This window comes from Camelus dromedarius, chromosome 5 (genome assembly GCF_036321535.1).
Source record: "Camelus dromedarius isolate mCamDro1 chromosome 5, mCamDro1.pat, whole genome shotgun sequence".
In the NCBI taxonomy this organism is placed as follows: Eukaryota; Metazoa; Chordata; class Mammalia; order Artiodactyla; family Camelidae; genus Camelus; species Camelus dromedarius.
The window spans coordinates 14,699,532-14,716,970 of NC_087440.1; the positions used below are offsets into that span (position 1 = coordinate 14,699,532).

The window sequence follows — 17,439 nt, forward strand, 5'->3', positions numbered from 1 at the left end:
CTGTTCCTTATTGCCTCTATCACTCATAGGACAAGCTAAGATCAAAATCACAGTGCGTCTGTCTTGCTAATTGACATGGCTTCCGACTGCCTTGGCGACAATCCCAAGGCAAGTAAAAGTGTGTGAAATCTGTATTGCACATCATCTTATTAGAATTTTTGAAATGTCTACGGCCCATTTCTTGTCAGACATGATTAGATCATTACTTTTACCTTATAATTTGGCTGCAGAAAAGCTCTTACAACAAGGGGGCTAATCATCAGCTCTGCCATTTTCTTGCTATTCACTCGTGCTGGATGATTAGCGTATTGTCTTCAGGCCTCAGTTTGGTGTCTTGCAGGAATCTTTTGAAACCATTGGTCTATTTCATGAGGGTTAGTTTAGTTAGAACTAAGTAATATAATCAGTGAGTCTATTTAAGCAAGCACATATAAACATATGCCAAAATAAATCCGAACTGCTGAAAAGGAACAAATAAATGAGAGATACTCCCCCACCACCAGGGTGAGGGGGACCTTTCCCTCTTCCCTTGGAATGCCACAGGCCAGTGGGTCCCAAGGTCAGCCTGTATGTTAAAAATTAATAAAGCTTAGTCTATCTCATTAGAAAACAAGGAAACTGAAACAAAGGTTCTAATGTTTTCACTTTGCATATCCCCTCACGGTGCCGGGTAGAGGTTGCTGCCCTTAGTCTTGGTGACCCCCCCAGCTATGGGACCCACAAGCTGCTTGCTTCTTATTGCAGGTGGTGGAAATTTGGGGACCTCAGGTCTTCTCAGCAGCCAGGGTGAGCCCAGGGGGTATGTCCTCAAGGCAGGTGGCTCTCTTGGAGGGTCGGGAAGGGGCCAGACCTAAGAAGGCCTCAAGGATGTGCCGGATTAACCTGCAGTCAGAAAAGTATTTCCTAGCCCTCCCAGGTCATCTAAATTTTACGGTGATGCCTTTAAAAGTATCTCAAAATACCTTTCTTAAGCCTCACAAATGCCATTTCATTCAAGTATGAAAGGGATTAGACCTAACGCATTTTTCATGAGCTGGTAAGCTTTGATCATTTTCTTTGGCAGGAGGAGAGGATCAAGATTTTTGTTAGTCTCTAACTCAAAAGGCCCCACCAACCCTTAACAATTTCATTTCAATGTACCAGTGACATTTTTTCCTTACTATTCCGGCAGTATACAAACCATACTTTTATACAAGGGAAGGAAAATTTTTTCCTGTTTGACTCCACTGGAGATGCAACAACTCAATTAGTCTTTCTGAAAACTGTAAGAGTGTTAGGTTTGCATTTCAAAAACTACTTAAGGTTCCTCAATAGTTTTGTCCCCATAGCTGCACAGAGACCTAGAACTTCAGCAGAGGCAATGTCTTCTCTAGAAGGTGTTTTATCATTGCATGATTATCCCATCCTGCAGACCACCTCACCCCCCACAGCCAACCCCTTCCTTATCATTCACCCAGAGAACAGAAAAGGAAGCAGGAAGGGAGAGGGGAGGGTGTGAAGGATGGAGCATGAGGGTCATGACTGGTCCAATCAGCTTTTCTGAGTGCAAGTGCAGGTGAGCAGAAGGATGGGTGCTCATCATGAAAGTTCACATTCAAAACAGTTTTGTGAGGCTGCTCCATCTCCAGGAGGCTTGCTTGAACTTTTATTTCCAACAGTTAAGTGTAAGTGGTTGAGTGCCAGAAACTTGGACTACTGCAAATCACTCTCTGCTCAGATCTTACCCCTCCCCGTGCCCTGGGGACCCTCCTCCCACCTTCCTTGTGCTCTGGGCCTCCTACTTTGACAGATGATGGTGCTTATTAAGCACCACAGATTGTTTCTCTCAGGTTACCATCTCCACCCCTAACGTCTACTTAACATTTTTAGCTAACAGCCTTCCTTGCCATTTATCCTAAGCTGTTTACAGAAGGGAAGTGATACTGTGATAATTTTATAACTTTGACCCAGCTATCCATACTCGTATACAAGTTTTCCACACACTCTTTAACTGGAGGTAGAGAAGTTACCAAGTCCTGAGAATAAGGAGAGAAGAGCTGAGTCTGGCCCCAGTCCCTCTCCACCACAACACATCCTGGGTTGATGCTCCTAGCTCTTCTCTGGGCAGAAGCTGACAGCTGACAGCTGACAGCTCGTCATCTTTCATAGCCATCCTTTGTTTCTCCCAGAATGTATTACCTTGCTTTTCCCATGCAGAAGCTCATCTGCCTCTTTTCTGCCCACTCACCCTTGGCTTGGTAAGATCTTCCTGCTGGTTTTCACAACCAACTTGGCATTTCACCAACTGGGAGAGCTTAGTGTTTTCTAGAAACGTGGAAACATCACCTGTGCTATGGCTGAACATCATTATCGGAGGATCAGCTCGGACAGGCCCCAGTACTTTTCCACGCAGTGAAGGGCCCACTTAAATTAGCTCTCGCTTTCTTTTTCCAAACAAATTCTCTCCCACTATCACGCCATTTTCCCAACATAGTCCTGGTACTTCTTTTGTTGTAAATGTTCCAAGGGTGATTATTCTCAGAGCACTGACTTCATAATCCTTTCACTTGAGCTCCTATATCAATCTTGGTTTAAGGAAGCCCCTGCTTTTTTCTACAACGATGAACTTGCAGCTTCCTCGGTGCTAGTCAGGTGAGCTGAGTAATAACAGCTGCATAGTCACATTTTTTTTCCATTCTCGGAGAGTCTCAGGTACTGTAAACAATCCATTACTTTTCATGACGGGGGAATGGGAACTTTTGTTCAAACATGGTTAAGAGAATCCTTGCTTACTAAAGAGCCTTCTTAAGGCTTGTACATGGGGAAAAGAGAACAGTTTTTGCCACAACCTCTCCGAGATCTCTTGGTGTTTCTCCCAAACATGTGCACACTAGCTAGGCTTGTTTCCCCAGATATCCCCAGTGCACTCCTGACCTTGCCTTCCAAAGCTCACACTTTCCCTCTCAGCCTGCAGTGTTCCTCCCTGGTGAGTCATCAACATGGTCCCTCTGCAGAAGGAGGAGACAGAAGGATGGATGGAAGGAAACAGGCCCAAGATTTCCATGTGCAAAAAGTCTGCTTCACCCAGGTCTCTCTCAGGGCACACACTCTCCCTTAAATCCTGCATGCATGTTGGAAAGAGCAGTGTCTCCCCAACCCTCCGCCACAGATCCCTGGGCCTTGTCAGAGCTGACCAGATGTGTCTTGATATTACTTCTCTTCATCCTGTCCCAGCACTTCCCATAATGTATACCATAGGATGTTGCAGGGAACATATATTTGTATGTATATATAAACATGTGAGAACATATTTTCTAAGGTCCAGTAAGTTGGAGAAGTGGTAGGCTGAACAAAACCACACAGGTATCTTTATAGCAGGACTACTCAAAGCCTTTTATAAGCTACCTGGTATGGCACATCATCAAAGGCCAGCCACAGTATATAGTCATCTACAAACTCATTTAACTGACCACAAAACCTTCTCGCCTGGAGCGCCTGATAAGACTACTGTTCTATAAAATACACGCTGGGGCATGCCTTGATCAGTGGGTCCTACATTCAGCGTGTCAGCGTGGAGCTTGTGATTACTGCCCCGACTTCTAAAGATTTTAATACTGACAGACAGGGGGTAGAGTGAGGGCATTTACTTGTTGGTTGTTTTTCCTTAAAGCTTCCCTTATAATTTCAGTGATCCGTAATTCCCCTGCTCTAGCCTCTTAAACGTTAAGGCTTCAGAGATCCAATACCTGTGACCCTCCTGAGCCCTCCCCATGGGAAGCTTGTACCACAAGTCCCTTTGTAGGTAAATAACACGTTCTTTTACAAGAGAGATGGATGGAAATCTATGAGGGAAACCACCCAAGGCCTTTGTGATTTGGGGAAAATTACTGGCCTGTTTCCATGCCTTTAGAAACCGCTTCCTAGCATTGTAGCCAGCCCCACCTAGCCACATACAAGTCCACCTTCGGAGCCCACAGAGCTTCCCCTAGCTGTTTGCACTCATGCCAATTTGGGCTGTTTCACTTGTTTAAGTATTTTGTTTCATTTGTCTGTATCTTGCCTCCCTGCAGGATCATATTCAGAGTAGGACCCATTTAAATATTCAGGGGAGGGAGCAGGATTTCCCCCAAAGCACTGCCTGCAGAGTTGAACAAATAGTAAATGCTCAATAATTACAGAGAAAACCAAGAGAAAAAAAGAAACCTTGGCCCAAAAGGGACAAAAAAAAGTGGGGGGAGGGGTTAAGATTGACTCTAGAATTAAAAAACAAGCAGAGAGGAGTGGTAAGCATAGCAACAAGAGTGTACAGCTCACCCTTCTGAGAGGGTACAACCTTCAATATTAGGGATGTAGCATCTTCCTCCTTCTGAAGTTTTCCTTTGGTACTCCCTCCTCCCTCCCTTTTTTTAGGTCAATGATATATGCATCACTTGTGGCTCGGGAATAGGATGACCAACTGTCCCAACTTGCTTGGACTTTTCCAATTTTAGCCCTGAAAGTCAGCCATACAGGAAACCCCTCAATCCTGGCAAATCAGGGCAGCTGGTCACTCTACTCAGAAGACAGAGTTCCCTGATGGGATAAAATTGGGAAATGCTTTACCACACTCTACTCACCTGGACTGGTTTCCTATAGCTGCTGTAACGAATTACCACCAACTCAGTGATTTGATTTAAGATAACTCAAATTTATCATCTCACGGCTCTAGAGACCAGAAATCCTAAATGGGTTTTACAGGGCTAAAAATCAGTGTGTCGGCAGGGCTGCACTTTTTCTGGAGGCTCTAGGGGAGAATGTTTGTTCCCTTGCCTTTTCCAGCTGCTAGGAGCCACCCACATTCCTTGGCTGATGGTTCCCTCCTTCATCTCTGAAGCCAGAGATTACAACCCTCCAACCCTCTGCTTCCATCATCACATCCCCTTTTCTGACTCTCACTCTCTCCCTGTCTCACTTATGAAGACCCTTGTGATTACATCGGACTCACTGGCTAATCCAGGGTAATTTCTCCATCCCCCAATCCTTAACTTAATCTTATCTGCAAAGTTTCTTTTACCAGGTAAGGTAACCCATGCACAGGTTCCAGGACTAGGATGTGGTCATCATGGCGGGGGTGGAAGGGGTCATTATTCTGCCTACCACACCCACTGCTCTCTGAGAGCTGATAAAACACTGAGTACTGAAGAAATATTTTTAAAGTCTCACAGGCAATGAATCTTTCTAATGTTTAACCCAGTGTTTTCCAAACTTATTTGATCAGGAAACTCTTAATTCCCACCCCCTGCAAAGAATACCACTTAACATTTCATAGAATGCTGCTGCTCTCACCAAAGAGCAGAACTCAAACTGGTGTGTGCACCATGGAGAGTCCAGAGACTTTCCACACGATAAGCAGAGGAGGAGAGTTTTGAGGGAATCGATTTATAGATCCAGTTCCTCTTACTCGCTCCAATATGCTTTTCTAAGCTCATCTTCCTGAGAAACAACCTGATGCCAAAGCGTGGTGGACCTCCCTTCTTTGCACTGTTTCAGTCATGGGCTTCCCACTCATAAAGAATCTTACTGGAACAAACACATTACCCTGGGATGCAAAACCTCCTGCTCAAACAAAGGGATGACGTGAAGCTCTGGGTGTTGGTGATGCCTCTTTTAATCAAAGCACCAATACCCACCCCTACCCATCTCATTTAGAGTTGCATTGCCAATAAAACTTTACCTTTTGTGCTTAGTAAGTTTCATCAAAAGTTTAATACTTTGTATTGTACTCAAAATAATTAGAATGATAACTCTCTCCAGAAGAAGTTTTTAGGGATTGGAGCTTTTGGTCACTGGAATCTTCTTTTAATTTAAATTTCAACTTGTATGGATCCTTTGGTTATAGAGAATTATGATGGATTGATCAAATAAAACATTTTCAAGCATAAAAACATATTTGAAGTTGAAGTTCTCTGGATGTCATAGAATAGAGATACAATTTCGAAGAGAAAAAAGAATAGTGTAACAGTTTTAATTTAGAAGAGCTTGCACCTGTCATTTTAAAATGGACAATAATGGATGTTATATCACTGTGGAATGTAGGGTACACAGAACACTTTTGAAAGAATAATTTATCAGGTTAATTTAAAAATATTAATATTTACAATATCTAGAAATTTTATCTACTTAGAAATTATAACTATTTAACCATAAAGTGAAAAATAATTGCTGTGAAGTTTAAAATTGTGCAAAGAGAAGATAATAACTACTATATATTAAATAGATAAACAAGTTTCTTCTGTAAAACACAGGGAACTATATTCAATATCTTATAGTAACCTATAATGAAAAGGAATATATGTATGTGTACGTATGACTGAAACATTATGTTCTACACCAGAAATTGTCACAACGTCGTAAACTGACCATACTTCAATAAATTAAAAGAAAATTTTTTTAAATAAAATTGTGCAAGGAGATAGCTTTCCAGAATTCTTATGGGGAGATAAGAGCAGCGTGTGATGACCACTGCTCTGGAGAAGACTGGTGGTGAAAAGAGCGGGGTTTGGAACCAGGCTAGCAGGGAAGCCTCGGTAAAAACACCAGCTTCACCCAGCTCGCAGGGTTAAAGCCATGAAGTGCCTCACACAGAGCTAGGGCTCCCTCATTCCACGACAGCTGCTGTGGGCCCCCCAGTGCACCGGGCTCGGGACGTCCGGTGAGGCTTGGACACAAGTAGGTCCATTGCTTCTGTGTAAATGCATTTCTAGAGAGTCTCTCAGAATACCTTCTCCTCAGGCAATTTTTGGGAACTGTATCTACAAAGAAATGACTCATTTTTTGATATTCCAGAACAAATCATCTAGATTCTATTGTTCCTGTCAGAACAGTCACCTGACAAGGCATACACTTACTGTGCTGATAGGACCATTACTCAAAAGTCACTAAGTTTCTACTGTGGAAGAAGCACAGTCCTTTGAACATCCTTAATGCTGGTAAATATTTGTTTTGGAGGACACATTTGATGTTTTTAGAACAAAGGTTATTCACACAAAGGTCTGGTGACCATGGTAGATGATCAGACTGGGCAGGAATATCATTTGTCTGGAACTCGGGAAGGGCATAAATCAGGGTAAAGAAGAATCACTAGTTACCGTTTATTCCCATCACACTGAGGCTGAAGGGAGAACCACGGTTCTCCATGTTGCCGAGGGCACTGGTGAGGCAGCATTTCTTACAAGAGTACGTGTGACTTTTCTCCCAAGTCTCTGGCTCTTACTGTGTAAATTGATGTGCACACAGGTAAAGCAACCACAGCACAACTGTCTTCTGGCAATAGTGACTATAAGACACATCCCAATTTCCAAGATCTCAAATATGAAAATAAAATACACCTTAGACTCAATGGAATATAGATTCTGAGACTCAGTCAAAAACACGACTGTGATCAACCACCCAGGTCTGTCCTGGAAACAGGGTTGGCGTTGGTGCTGCATCCTTCTCATTAAGCAATCAATTCTTCCCATAAATTTGCAAAACTGTATGATTTCCAGTGCAATAATCATTGTAAGGCATTCTCTGAGTGTGAATAGAGTCAAGAAGGCTTTTTGCGTGAAGTAGGTCTAAAAAAGTGGGATTTAGTTTGGACATGAGGCGACCACATCCAGAGAGGAGAGAGCACAATTTAAAAGGTTTAAGAGGAAAAAATGTTTAAAAAAATAAAAGGTTCAAGAGGGTAAACAGGTATGTCATGTGGAGAGGACAGTTGGGTAACCAGGCTGGGGTGAGATTCATTAAGGAGTTGAAGGGGTATGAGGCATGAATTTTTGCTGTAAGAACATGAGGTAGTGTGTTTCACTTATAGAAACATTAAAGAGGTTCTCATATTTCTATAACTTTTATTTTTCTTATTATAGGTCCTGATGTTTTTAGTTCAAAGAACTTTGCCCTTCAAGCCCAGAAGAAGATTCTGAGCAAAATAGCCAGCAAAACTGTGGCCAACATGCTGATTGATGACACCAGCAGTGAGATCTTTGATGAGCTCTACAAAGTCACCAGAGAGCACACCCACAGCAAGAAGGAAGCCCACAAGATCATGAAAGACTTAATCAAGGTGGCGATCAAAATTGGGATCCTCTACCGGAACAACCAGTTCAGTCAAGAGGAGGTTGTTATTGTGGAGAAGTTCAGGAAGAAGCTCAACCAGACCGCCATGACCATTGTCAGCTTCTATGAGGTGGAGTACACCTTCGATAGGAACGTGCTCTCCACACTCCTACATGAGTGCAAGGAGCTGGTGCATGAACTGGTACAGCGACACCTGACGCCAAGGACCCACGGGCGCATCAACCACGTCTTCAACCACTTTGCCGATGTGGAGTTCCTCTCCACCCTTTATAGTCTGGATGGAGACTGTAGGCCCAACCTCAAGAGGATTTGTGAAGGAATCAATAAACTGCTAGATGAGAAAGTCCTCTGAACAGCCTTCTTTCCTTCGGGGCTTGGCTGTACTCAAGTTACAGCACCCAGCGTGTTCCCGGTGAGAATCAGGAAAAGAAGAAACCCTTATTGAAGATACCCATGTTCTATCCTGTTCACCCCTCTGAGGTTGATGCTGGATTGAGCGCAGGTGTGTTTATCTCCTGAACTCTCAATGAGGTCTGTACTTAAAATCCCCCTTGTTTGCAAGTCTAAAGGATACGCCATCTATTTTAAGCAGAAAAGCTGCCCTGCTCATCAAGGTGAGCCCAGTTCCTCTTGTGGAGAGGAAGGAGCCCTGGACCAGGAGTCAGGGGACATGGATTTGGTTCCCAGCTCCACCAGTTACAACTCCATCCTCTGGATCCTGGAACCATCTTGCCCGCCTGCCTACCTCCTCACAGGAGGACTGACTGAGATTATGTATGTTCACACTTTTAAAACTCCAGTGTAAATATGACAGGCATCAACCTGGATCTAGACTATTAAGCAGCAGAGAAAAGAACAATAGTTTCTAATGGGCTGGGTTTGCAATCTGTCTCTAGATGTGCTCTTTCAAACAAAATAAAAATGAATCCAAAGGTGTGAAAAAGTATACCTGCAAATTGGAAAAATGTTTTTCAAGACTTGTGTTTTTTAAAAGGTCTCAGGTTTATAGTCCTGCAGAGGGAAATTTTCCAGGGGGTGGGAGAGTGGAGAGAGGGTTTCCCACCTGTCATGCAGAAGCAGAGAACTGTGCTCCCTCTGTCCCTGCAGGACCGGCCTTCCCCCATCTGAGGGGCACCATCCTTGAGACGTGGCGACGGTTTATTCCAGGGCGCACAGGAGAGTCGGGCAGAATGAACCCCTATCCATCTTTCTTGGTCTTTCAGTCATTTTGTGCTGTTTTCTCTGGTTTGTTAATAAATTGAAAGTACCCTTCAAACAAGATGTTTTGAAGTTGTCTCAAAAATCAAATTCCTGGGAGTGAGATACAGTGATAAGAATAATGGGATTGAAAGGAAGAAGAGAACAAAGAGCGAGTGTTGCACTTAGACCCTAAGGGGGAATAGCCCCACAGGGAGTGTGAACGGGGAGGGGCCTGTGCCCCTGGCCAGAGGGGAGCTAGTTCATGGACACGTGACCCCCTCCTCGGAATGTCTCAAAGCCTTGCTTTCACACAATGTATTCAATATGCCTTCTAATGTTGTCTGGGGGCCACCACCTTAAGAGACTTGCCTTTCCTGCATTACCTCCTGTCCCGCTATGCTTGTCCTACATCTGATGGTAAAGTGAAAATACCACGTTAGCTCAGCTCCATCATTCATCCCACCCCATGGTCTCCCTCTAGCAGGAGCACTGAGAGATGGTTTGTGGGATGGTGTGAAATGACGCTCACTAAACCTACTGTGGCCTTTCAACCCCAGCTGGCTCCCATGTCAACATCAGTGCAAACCAACCAGTTAAGTTCTTTAGCCACCAGCACTCAAAATTAGTTCATTGGAAGGATGTCCAGTGGGAAATAGGGAAGAGTTAAGTCAGCCCCTGTCTCCATGTTTGACAAACATGGCCTCGCCCCTCCTCGCAGACCCCAGGACTGAACAGTGATGCCCTGTGTACATCTGGGCTGGGGAAGTTGCTGGTCATTTGGGCAGTGCCGGTGGGAGGTGCAGGCGGCACCTTCCTTCCCACCTGCCCGCTATGCAGCAAGCAGCCCAGCAGTAGCTGCATTTTTACATACAGAGTCCTCAGTGCCTGCCTTGGTGTACTCATCTGATTGAGGACTGCTTTCTAGTATGAAGAATGGTTCTAGAAACAGGTCCCTTTTTTTTTTTTTTTTTACTAAGTAGGTGGACCTATCCAGAGAACTCAGCCCCAAAAGGAAGCAGGGAAGAAGGTGGGATCCCCAGCCAAAGAGGACCGTGGGTTCTCCCCTCTCTGCAGGCACATAGCACAAACCACAGTGACAGCAGAGGGGGGCTGAGCAGGTTCCTCTGAAGGATCGGGGTCCTCGTTGTTCTCATCAGACAAGGATCAGCACTTCCACCAGCAGTTCTCAGCAAGTGCAGCACTGTGCCGACCGCAAGTTCTACAGCCTCAGGCGTCCCCAGTGAATCTCATTATTGGTTTGTCCTGAGGATTCTAACTACGTCACATAGTGCCCCTGAAAAGTGGTTTTGGTTGGAAAAAATGTGACAGAGGCCAACAGATGCTTTTAAAAACATGACTCTGTAGATGTACATTTGTGCTCAGAACTCTGTGCTAAATTTTCAGTAGCAAGAACCCACAAAAGCAAAATTAGGATATCTACACTTAGGGGGCACCCTAAAGAAAACTGATTTCAAAAGAAGCAACAGTACAGAAACTCTCACTTGATCAGGCCCCCCACACACTTTAGAGAGCAATGCCTGGCTCAGCAAGTCAAGGGCAGAGACAGGACTCAGCCTTTATTTAAGGGTGGGAGGTGGCAGGAGAAGTTTCATCTGGAAAAACCATCCCTGTTCAACCATCCCTGAGCACTCAGCTCTGTCCCCGGGAGAGGACACCAGGCACTTGTGCCAAAGTCCCTACTCCGCCCTGGTCGTGTCCGTTCTTCGTGTATCTGAACCCTGCAGAAACACATTCCCGGCCGCTGTGCCTGCCATGTGTCTGCATCACTCTTCCTCCCTGTGTTTGCATCTGTGAGTCTTGACACCCTCAGCATCTCCAGGTCTCTGCTCAGTGATAAACCAAAATGGAAAGACTTCTCCATCTGTGCTTCTCCTCCAAACTCCCATCTCCCCCATCTGCACATTTTTCAGAAGCAAATCAGTACATTCACTGGCTGCTCCAGTGAACTTCTTGTATACATTATATTAAAAACAGAAAGGAGCTCAAATCAAGCCTACATGCCCTCTGCCCCAGTATCTTTGAGGGCTTTTTTTGTTTGTTTTAAATTCAGCATGGTCCCAGGTGTCAAGAGTAAAACCAAAAACCAAAACAATTTCCACTGGAAAATTCTGGATCAGCTAACTCTGGCTGCAAAGACACTGCATTAGCAGGAACTGTCCAGTAATGGACTGGGATGTTGACAGAGTCATGAATCAGATGGCCTTGAAAGAGAGGATTGTGAAGGAACTCCCAACTCAGAACTATATGGTCAGTGTGTTTCCTTTGTTTTGCCTGACCCTGCTATGGGGGCCACAGCCCAAACCAGGCCACCTGCTGCTGTTTCCTTAGAGGGAGGTCTTCCTTGATAGGGGAAAGACTCTTCCTCTGTGCCTCAAAATGGCATCTAGAAATCCCTGAAAGTTCTGGGGGGCAGGGGTGAGCTGGAGGGGGTCAAAGTCCATGAATTCTAAAAGGAATTTTTAGATTTTTGTTTCATTCTAACAAGTTAAAAAAAAAATCAAAATCAACATCAGCACCTTCTGAGTCATGTAGGGATGACTACCTTATAGCCAGGTGATGCAATCTGGCTTCAGGGTCTGGTATCTTTGTGTTTACAGTGTTGTTCATGCTAATTGATCAACTCAAGTGAAAGAAAAGAATTTAATTCTTTTCTGGGTCTGCAGGCATAGCTTGGGCATCCACGAGTTCTCAATTTTGAGAAATGCTACCACAACATACGAAAGTACAGGCTTGCAGAGAATGAATGTCACCCTAACCTTGAAGGGGCTCATTCATTTGTGGGGGCTCAAAGGCTGAGGGGTGAACCTGTGTCTGGGGGACATATAGGCCTTCTGCAGAAAAAGGCAAGATCCTACATGCCCTGCCTGCCCTTTGAAAATTGGCCAGGAAGAGCTACCATCTATAATCAAAGAACTGACCAACTTGTCCTGGCAATTCTAATAAAAAATCTCAAAGGCACAAGAAAGGCCATCACTGGACACACCAGGCACTGTTCCTCCTGAGAAAGGAAGTGTGGAGAAACCTTTCAAAGCCTCCTTGTGAAGAAGAGATGTCACCTGTACCTGCTGACACTCTCCTAGATCCAGCTGCACCTGCTGGTGTGCAGAGGCCCAGGTGTCAGGCACGGGGTCCCAGGATCCCAAGAGCTTATTCCTTGGCTCAACTTAAGGCTTGTGACACTGAGAACTCCTCCCAGTCCCAGAAGAAGGAGGGATCAGCAAGAGCAAGCTCTCTCTCACACTCCATACCCCACCCCCAGCAGTGGTATATTCTCATCACATTGGTATAGTGATACAGTCATATATATATATACCTCAGTGCCACTACTAACCTATGCTTTCCCTACCTTGTCCTTTCTTTGCTGAACTGGGGCAGGTCTCCACAGAGGAGGGGGTCCTGGCTGCACACCCAGGCAGCCAGAGCTTGGGCAGCCAGGGCCCCCTAGGCTGCGGTACAGAGCTCCTTCTTGCTGACTCTAAGGCCCTTCTGGATCAGCTCCTGGGACAAAGGAGTCTGGGGTTTGGCTTGATCTCAAGGAGGGGCTGGGTGGGAGCCAGAGCTTGGCACAGAGCAGGCACTGAGGCTAGCAGGGAAGCCGCAATTAGCCTATGTTATAGAGGAGACAGCACTCTTCCAGCCTCTGTCACTTGTAAAGGAAGAGCTTGTGGGCTGGTCCCTGGGGAGTAACTGGGCCCCCTTCCACCTCTCAGAGCAGCAGCTTCCCTGCCGAGAGGGTCATACTTCTCCATGATGGGATGGGGCTGCCCTTGCTGTGTGTTTCAGAAACATTTACAACTTGATTTTAGAAACACATTGTTGAGTTTGGATTTGGGGAGAAAGGGGAGATGGGTATTTTGGGTTTGTTTTCTTTTCAGCTTTCACAGGCAGCACAAAGTATGGAACATGGAACAACCCATGAGTCAGGAGGTTTAGTCTCAGCTTGTCCATTACCTGGCGATTTCCTTACACTTCACCTCTCTGGGCCTCAGTTTCCTCAACTGCAAAAGCAGACAGTTTTACAAGGTATCTAAGAATCCTTTCAGTTCCATAGTTCCATGTCCTGAGCATCACAGGAGGGCAGAAGCTCTGGGCATTTCTGCATCATAAGTTTCTTAGAAGGGAAGCTATCCATTATTAAAACAAAGCAATACTTATAAATAGACTGAGAAATGACACCTCAATGATCTCCTTCAAGATTTTTTTTAACATTTAATAAAAGCTAGCATTTATTGTAGTCCTGCTAACAAGGTAAGAGTGCCAACACAATATGAATAAATGCTTCAGAATAACATCCCAGAGAAACACCATCTGCCAACATGAACTGTAATGCCCTCTCAACATCTCACGCCAAGTGATCGCTTCTAGTCGGAGACACTCTGGAGCAGAGTGTGTTTGTATTGCTCTTTCTCATTTTAGTTATCGTTTCTAGTTGGAGACACTTTGGAGCAGAGTAATATTATCTCCTTTTAGCATGATCCAACCCAGCTGTTTTCTTCACTTTGTTTTAGAATGAATCTCATCTGCATCATCTAATACGAGGTTCATATACTAATCAAAACCAATGATACAGCCTTCTATCCGCATATTTACTTGCTCATAAAGCCACACCAGAATCCGAGATCTATTTTGCAAGTATCTGAAGATGAGGTTGATAGGCTGCACCATCACCTTCTGCACTTTCTGGCCCTGGCCACGGTACGCCATGGTGGAAGCTCACAAAGACCGCTCTCCTTCAAGATTTTTGAATGTAGAAAGTTAAAAAAAAAAATCCTTTTTAAAATCACATAAAAAAAAAACCCTAAATATAAATTTAACTAAAAAGGTGAAAGACCCATACACTGAAAACTATAAAACACTGATAAAGGAAAGTGAAGATGATTCAAAGAAATGGAAAGACATCCCATGCTCTTGTACTGGAAGAATTAATATTGTTTCAAACGGCTATACTACCCAAAGCAATCTACAGATTTAATGCAATCCCTATCAAATCACCCATGACATTTTTCACAGAACTAGAATAAATAATCCTAAAATTTATATAGAACCACCAAAGGCCAAGAAATGCCAAAGCAATCCTGAGGAAAAAGAACAAAGCTGAAGGCATAACCCTTCCAGACTTAAGACAATACTACAAAGCTACAGAAATCAAAACAGCATGGTACTGGCACAAAAACAGACATATAGATTAATGGAACACAACAGAAACCCACAGACTTATGGTCAATTAATCTATGACAAAAGAGGCAAGAATATACAATGGAGAAAAAACAGTCTCTTTGGCAAGTGGTATTGGGAAAGCTGGACAGCCATATGTAAATCAATGAAGTCAGGACACTCCCTCACACCATACACAAAAATAAACTCCAAATGTTTTGAAGACTTAAATATAAAACATGACACCATAAAACTCCTAGAAAAGAACATAGGCAAAACATTCTCTGATATAAATAGTAGCAATATTTTCTTAGGTCAGTCCCTTAAGGCAAAAGAAATAAAAGCAAAAATAAACAAATAGGACATAATCAAGCTTAGAGGTTTTTGCAAAGCAAAGAAAGCCATCAATAAAACAAAAAGACAACCTATGCAATAGGAGAAAATATTTGCAAATGATGCAACTGACAAAGGATTAATATTCAAAATATACAAATGACTCATACAACTCAATATCAAAAAAACAAACAACCCAACCAAAAAGTAGGAAGAAGACCTAAACAGACATTTTTCCAAAGAATACATAGAGATGGCCAACAGGCACATGAAGAGATGCTCAGCATTGTTAATTATTAGAGAACTGCAAGTCAAATGATGTATCACCTCATCACCTCACACCTATCAGAATGGCCATCATTAAAAAGCCTACAAATAATAAATACTGGAGAGGGTGTGGAGAAAAGGGAACCTTCCTACACTGCTGGTAGGGATATATTATACACACACACACATACACATGTATACGCATACACACAATGGAATATTATTCAGTCATAAAAAAAGAATGAAATATTTGCAAATACTCCAATTGCAGCAACATGGATGGACCTAGAGAATATTATAATTAGTGAAGTAAGCCAAAGACAAATGCTATATGATATCACTTATATGTGGAATCTTAAAAAAAATACAAATGAATCGATATACAAAACAGAAACAGACTCACAGACATAGAAAACAAACTTAGGGTTACCAAGAGGGAGAGGGAAGGAGGGGAAAATTAGGAGTATGGGATTAACAGAGACAAGTTCCTATACATAAAATAGATAAGCAATAAGGATTTGCTGTATAATACAGAACAGGGAATTATTCATTCAATATCTTGTAATAACCTATAATGGAATATAATCTGAAAAAAAACAGAATCACTTTGCTGTAACACCTGAAACTAACACAATGTTGTAAATCAACTATACATATATTTAAAAAAAAAGATTTTTGAGTATAGATCTAAGTTCATGATTTCAGAAGGGAAAAGCCAGAAAATGCAAGGTAAAACCCATAAAGACCAGTGAACTGTGCAATGTATGCCCTGATAGTCTGCCAGTCACCAGCTTAGCAGGGGCCCACTGGGATCCAACGTTAGGACTGACTTTCTACTGAGACATACATTACAAATTGAAATGTGTCCACCTCCAGTAATGTATCTTTGTAGAGATTACAAGGTAACAAGCAAAGTCACTTTTATAATTGCCCATGTATTTACTGTCATTGAGATCTTTATGTCTTCGTACAGCTTCAACTTACTGCCTGGTGTCTTTTCATTTCACTGTGCATTGAGCACTCACTCCCTTGAGCATTTCTTGAAGGACAGGTCTAGTAAGGAGCTCCCTCGGCTTTTGTTTTTCTGGGAATGTCTTAATTTCTCCCTCAATTTTGAAGGACAGTTTTGTTGGATATAGGATTCTTGGCTGATGACTTCTTTCTTGAAAATTGGACATTTGAATCTAATAATGTGGTAATTCTGGAAATCAGATTCTCCCCCTTCTCAAGGTTTGCTGGGTTTTGTTATTGTTTTTTGTTGTTGTTTTATTGTCATAGGCTGTCTCTGTGCCAAGGATCAACCTGAGGTGTAAACCCAAGGTCTTCTCAGATCTTTTCTGAGCCTGCACTTTTCCCTGGGCACGCACAGTCACTTTCTAATTTTCCCTATATAGGCAGTTGCTTTTGAGTGCCCTCCTCTTTGAAATCTGGCTCCCAAAAAGGAAAATGGAGAAATATGAAGAGGGGAGGGTGCTGGCTCTTAAAATCCCATAGAAGTCACATCGGCTGGAAGGTGAGGCACTTGCAGCAATGGTGGGAGGTGTGACAATAATGATCACCTGCACCTCTGTGATCAGAAGCAGCAATCAGTGATCAGGACAGAGATTCCTGATATTTGGAAGAAACGGTCCTTTTGGCCCAGCTTGGTTCCTGCAAGCTGTGTGTAAGATGCTCCAGGAACATGTGCACCACTGCACATGGGGATAGGGAATGGGTAGCTGATACTGTGCTAAGAGCTGAAATTGACCAAAATTAACCATCCAGGTCTTCCCCTGGAAGTTTTAAGCCTTATTCAACAAACTCCAGAGTTCCAAAATAGCTACATAAGACAAATTATGCCAGTGCAATTGTAGTTCTAGGTGGGGAGACTGACTTCCTGTTGCTTCTTACTCCATCATCTTCCCAGAATCCTTCTTGGTACATCTACGCTTGGGTTCCTGCCTACTCACTCCATGCCCTCTCACATCTATATATGTATGCTCCAGTTTTCCTGCTCCACCCCCTACTTGGGTGTTCAGCCCATTGAAGAGGTCACAAATTCTGTTCAACAAGGGTCATCAGCCACATGTTAGGACTCAAATCAGTCCAGGAGAACCAGGGACCCACCTCTTTAAATCTTTCAACCCCTCCCCTCACCTTCTTGCAATCATGTATCCTTCCACATTTTTGCCTAATTTTCTACCAATGTGATCAAAATCCCAAGAAAAAGAGAGGGATCTTCATGCTCTGTGTATGTGTACACACGTGTGGATGCACAAGAATCTCCTTTTCTAATTCCCAAAACTACAGCCAGTTTTTTTTTCCCTTTTTTTTTTTAAGTTAAATTCTGTTGACAAATTTCCCCTAAGCTCTCTGGGTTAACTGCAAACAATAGGATTGCCTGAA

At 43.4% G+C, this 17,439-nt stretch overlaps 2 protein-coding genes and 1 pseudogene across 3 annotated transcripts in view; 1 reads left to right on the forward strand and 2 right to left on the reverse strand.

The window, feature by feature from the left end:
- TNFAIP8L3 (TNF alpha induced protein 8 like 3) overlaps positions 1–9,025 on the forward strand; it is a 32,614-nt gene extending 23,589 nt beyond the window's left edge. For both annotated transcript variants that reach the window (XM_064485604.1, XM_031453067.2), the window contains one exon: positions 7,869–9,025. In XM_064485604.1, coding sequence (XP_064341674.1) covers positions 7,869–8,431 — 563 coding nt within the window. In that variant the 3' untranslated portion in view covers positions 8,432–9,025. The remainder of the gene's footprint in view (positions 1–7,868) is intronic.
- AP4E1 (adaptor related protein complex 4 subunit epsilon 1) overlaps positions 1–17,439 on the reverse strand; it is a 139,519-nt gene that overhangs the window by 48,395 nt on the left and 73,685 nt on the right. The window lies entirely within an intron of this gene.
- Positions 13,440–14,024, reverse strand: LOC116153329 (small nuclear ribonucleoprotein E-like; annotated as a pseudogene).